Genomic DNA, 4,739 nt, shown 5'->3' with positions numbered 1-4,739 from the left:
GCTGTCTTTAGAAACCTTACATTTTTCCCCCACACACCTTAGCCAGAGATCCTTCCCTTGAGGTTTCGGGACACTTAAAATGTTGCTTTGCCAAAAATCAAGGATGTGGAGAAGGTTTTCCTGTGTGATGTCATGTTGCTGCCCTTTATAAGCCTCTGCAGAGAAGAAGGGATCCTGTCTGAGGATTCACACTCCAGGCACCAGGGGAGGAGGGGAGCAGACGCTGACCCACCATGGAGCGGCGAGCCATTCCCCAGGGCATTCCCTGCAGCTCCCTGCTCCTGCTACTCTGCAGCCTGAAGGCTTCCCTTGCCTTTCCCAACTCCTCTCCACTGCTGAGTCCCAGCTGGGGCAGTGGAGACCGCCTGATGCACCTCTACACCGACACCGAGAGGAGCAGCTTCCACCTCCAAATCAACGCTGATGGCTACGTCGACGGCGCTCCTCACCAAACCATCTACAGTAAGTGGCTTCCTACAGACCTCCATGGGAGCAGGGGAGGGACAAGGAGAATTTTTACTTCCTCACCACCTACAGAAATTCCCCTCTTCTCATTAGGCAGGCAGAGGAGCACAGCCATGGGATGGAAAATACACATCATCATAATTCTCCTTTTGTTTAACAAATAAAATCGCTCCAAAGAAATCTAGTGGAAAGGGAATTTCATTCCTAGCCTAGGACAACTAAAGTTCTATGGTTCCTGTAATACCCTGCAAGGAAAAACCACCTGAATTATCCTTCACTTTATGATTTTACCCCCAGTTTCTGGAGGAAGCTCCTATTAGAGGTTGGTAATGATATTCCCCAAATAGCTGCTTCCCAGTGATGGTGCTACCAAAGGAACTGCACTGAGCAGGGCTGGAAAGCTGATGGCATCCATAAAATCTGTATTTTGGGGTGGAGGGCGGAGAACTACTAGCAGTTAAGTTTCAGTGTGCACAGAACATGGGCATGCAAAGATCAGTGAAAAAGGGGGTAACTATGGAAGACCAGATTGGCACAAAAGAAGTGTTGAGCCTTTGGGGTTCATGAGAAGAAGGTTCTTTCATGAGAAGAAACTATACTCTAGTATCACTAAAAGGTTCTCAAATTGTGTCTTCAGAGTTTATTTAATTATATATATTATTATTCTACTTCAACACAGAATAGTTTCTTCTTCTTCCTTTGCTAAATACTTGGTCCAAACTCTTTAGTAGACAAATGTGGGAGGGGTTTAAGACTTAAGAGTTCTTTTACAGCATTTCAAAAATACTTCTCTCTTAGCAGCATTCAAATCGCAAGTAGCTATGCATCATAAAATCAGGTGGTTGTTATTATTATTATTATTACTACTATTATTACATCTATTTTATACACTCAGTTAAAAATCTAAGCCTAGGTAATGAAGCTTTTACATAAGTAAATAAGGATGATTTTTAAAGTAATAATTTAATTAATGAGGAAAAAGGATCACATTCTGCTATTTTTTAAGGAATTAATAATGAAACACTCACAGAAATGCTGGCACTGTCTTATTACTCTTCCTACATATTAAAAGATTTTATGAAACTAGTTTTAGATATGTTGGTCAAGAACTAGTGTGGGATTTTAGAGAACGACGGACAGCAAAATATCACATTTTCCCATATATGCCATGAAACAAGCATAGCAGGATTGGAATGGTGGAGCAGGAAAGATGGAAATCAGACAACAGAAGGGATACTGAGAGGGAGGGTGACTGATTTGCTGCCACCAGACAATGGGAAGTGCCAAATTCTGCACCAGGATGGCATGGCCTGGGTGTGCACAGATCTCCTGGGTGGGACAAGGCAACAGGCACTGAGTCAGATGCAAGGAGCAGATCAAGCAAAGTTGTTATTCCCACTTTACCTGGTACCAGTGACATTGCTCTTGGAGCACTACAGGAACCCCACGTCATGGTGGATGAGTATAAGTTGGAGTTGGTCTGGCACAGGGTTTCCAGTGAGCCTTGATCATGATCTGTTGTAGTTTTAGTCCAGCAAAAAGGATGTTAAGGGCAAAGTAATGACAAAATCACAGACTGGTTGAGGTTGGAAGGCACCACAGGGAGTCACCTGGTCCCACCTCCCTGCTCCAGCAGGGCTATCCCACAGTACAGGGCACAGGATTGTGTCCAGATGGTTCTGGAATATCCCCAGTGAGGAGACTCCACGCTCCCTCTGGACAGTCTGTTCAGGGCTCAGTCACTGCCCAGGACAGAAGTTCTGCCTCATGTCCAGGTAGAACTTCCACCTGAGCATCAGTTCCTGCCCATCCCACTGATGCCACTGCTGGGCACAACTGAAAAAATACCACAGGGCAGCCACAAAGATGAGTGGGACAAACTCCCCCTGGATGTGGGCAATGGCAGAACTGAGGGCAATGTCCTCAGACAACAATTTGAGACTTCAGAGGGAAAAAAAAATGTCTTTGGGAGGTTAGTGCCACATTGGAACAGGACACTCAGAGAGGTGCCCTCCATATTGGGAGTTTTCCAAAGCCACAGCAAACCTGATTTAGGGTGGGCAACAGTCCCATGGGCATGCAAAGATCAGTTAAAAAGGGAGAAACTATGGAAGACCAGACTGGCATAAAGAAAGGTCATGTGGGAGATTGAACTTCCAGAGGTCACTTCCATCCAGAGCATCCATGGATCCGTAAATGCATTGTTGAAATGCCTTTTTGTTGTTCTGAACAGGTGCCCTAATGATCAGGTCTGAGGGTGCTGGCTCAGTAATAATCACAGGTGTGAAGAGTGGACGTTACCTGTGCATGGACACAAAAGGAAACATATTTGGCTCGGTGAGTGACCTCTCCTAAGCCTTGAGGCTGAATGGCTGAATGCTGTGGTGCCCATTTCCCCAGCCAGGGCAAGCCTGGGTAGCTGCAGGTGGAGGGGGAAGTGTTAGAGAAGATCTGACAAAGGTCAAACTTTTCTCTCTCCTTTGATTGTATTAAGTTGTAGAGCTGACAAAAATCATCTGAGATCCTGCCTGGGTAAATGAGGACAAAAAACTCCCCAAAAAAACAAAACCACAAAACCAACCAAACAAACAAAAAACCACCATCATCAACAACAAAACCCCAAAAAACACCCAAAAAACCACCATCACCAACTTTCCCATATTACAGAAATTGGATCTAGTGAGGGACCAATCTGTAGCACAAAGCCATGGTTGGGGACCCTCTGGAAGAAAAACAGGGTTTATCATTAAAATTCCTTTGCTGAAAGCATAGACATGCAACTCTGATCTGCATTTGGGTCAGACACAGACCTGGGGAGATTAGAAAAACACCTGCTGCAAGATCTCACCCTTCTTTCCCTTTTAACCAGTGTTTGCAATTCATCAGACTCCTCTGCTTACAAGTGTCCTATTTCTTCCCCTCAGCATTACTTCAACCAAGAGGACTGTGTGTTCAGCCACAGGACACTGGAAAATGGGTACGATGTGTACCAATCCCCCAAACACCACTTCTTGGTGAGCTTGGGCAGAGTTAAACAAGCCTTCTCCCCTGGTATGAATCCACCACCATACTCCCAGTTCTTGTCCAGGAAGAACGAGATCCCTCTGTTCCGATTCAACACCCCCGAGCCCCACAGACACACCAGGAGCGCAGATGTTGATCCCGTAGATCCTCACCAGATCCTGGTCCCGCAGAAGAAGACCCCAGTGTTTGGCTCCCTGCAGCAGCAGCCAGCAGACTTTCCCCATATGCCCAGGGAGCCCATGAGGATCAACCAGAACGACGTGGTGAACCCCGATGATCCCCACGCTATGATGGAGGCCAGGAGGTTCCCAAGCCCCCGCTTCTACATCACGAGATAACCGCGGCCCCCGTGCTCACCAGGGGCAAAAGGAACTGTCTGTCAGACTCAGCCTGAATGCCAAAGTGGCTCTTAGAAACCTGGGAGACATTGGGAAAAGTTCCTTAGCTTCAAATCTTGTTTTCTCAGTAAACTGCTGTCTGTAAGTACAAGTCAGATTTTTCCAGTTCGGGCTCTACTGGAAAGAAGATCCATTTTTGAAAACAGTCACACAAACCAAACCTTTTGGGGTCTGAATCACCTTAAGTTTGCATCAATGATGAAATCAAACAAAACAAGGAATCCCTTGTATGAAATGGGAAACTGATGTTATGTTACTGATGAAGAGACCTGAAGCATCCAAGATTTCAGCAGAAACAGGGAATCTCTTATTAGCACCATCCTGTCCAAGCACAGCAGACAAACTGCCAGGTGGTGTGTTATTTTATTATTTAAAAATTATCATGTCATGTATCCAATATCTGAAGGGACTACAAGGAAGCTGGAGAGGGGCTCTTCATCAGAAATTGCAGGGACGGGACAGGGGGGAATGGCTTCACAGTCACAGGAGTAGGTTTAGATTGGATATCAAAAAAAATTGCTCCCTGTGAGAGTGGGGAGGCCCTGGCACAGGGTGCCCAGAGCAGCTGTGGCTGCCCCATCCCTGGAAGTGTTCAAGGCCAGGTTGGATGGGGCTCTGAGCAACCTGGGATAGTGGCAGGTGTCCCTGCCCATGGCAGGGGGTGGAATGGATGAACCTTAAGGTCCCTCCCAACCTGTGATTCTTTGTTTTTAGCCTTTAAGTTGGAGCTTCATTCTCTCTTCACCCATATAAGTCAAAAAAAGGTATTCTGCTGTTATAGGAGCAGCAAACATGGAAAATTGGTGGAACTGACAGGACAACAGAGGATTAAAGGCTCCTGTGGAAAAAGAG

At 46.1% G+C, this 4,739-nt stretch overlaps 1 protein-coding gene across 1 annotated transcript; it reads left to right on the top strand.

Moving 5' to 3' along the window:
- Positions 1-233: 233 nt before the first annotated feature.
- On the top strand, positions 234-3,827 carry FGF23 (fibroblast growth factor 23). The gene is made up of 3 exons (XM_054282196.1): positions 234-462; positions 2,699-2,802; positions 3,390-3,827. Exons 1-3 carry the CDS (start codon positions 234-236, stop codon positions 3,825-3,827), a joined length of 771 nt encoding a protein of 256 aa, XP_054138171.1.
- Positions 3,828-4,739: the final 912 nt, after the last annotated feature.

The sequence above is a fragment of the Melozone crissalis genome, unplaced genomic scaffold (assembly GCF_028551555.1).
Source record: "Melozone crissalis strain CALT ecotype California unplaced genomic scaffold, PUWL_Pcris_2 ptg000033l_1, whole genome shotgun sequence".
NCBI lineage: Eukaryota > Metazoa > Chordata > Aves > Passeriformes > Passerellidae > Melozone > Melozone crissalis.
The sequence above is the reverse complement of the archived record's forward strand: the minus strand, read 5'-3'. Positions and strand labels throughout refer to the sequence as shown.

What these genes read in the sequence shown, in the direction of transcription:
- FGF23 (XM_054282196.1), top strand. Translation starts at nt 234, where the DNA reads ATGGAGCGGCGAGCCATTCCCCAGGGCATTCCCTGCAGCTCCCTGCTC. An exon ending in TCCTCACCAAACCATCTACA is followed by an intron (nt 463 to 2,698) that starts GTAAGTGGCTTC and finishes TGTTCTGAACAG; the next exon opens with GTGCCCTAATGATCAGGTCT. An exon ending in AAGGAAACATATTTGGCTCG is followed by an intron (nt 2,803 to 3,389) that starts GTGAGTGACCTC and finishes TCTTCCCCTCAG; the next exon opens with CATTACTTCAACCAAGAGGA.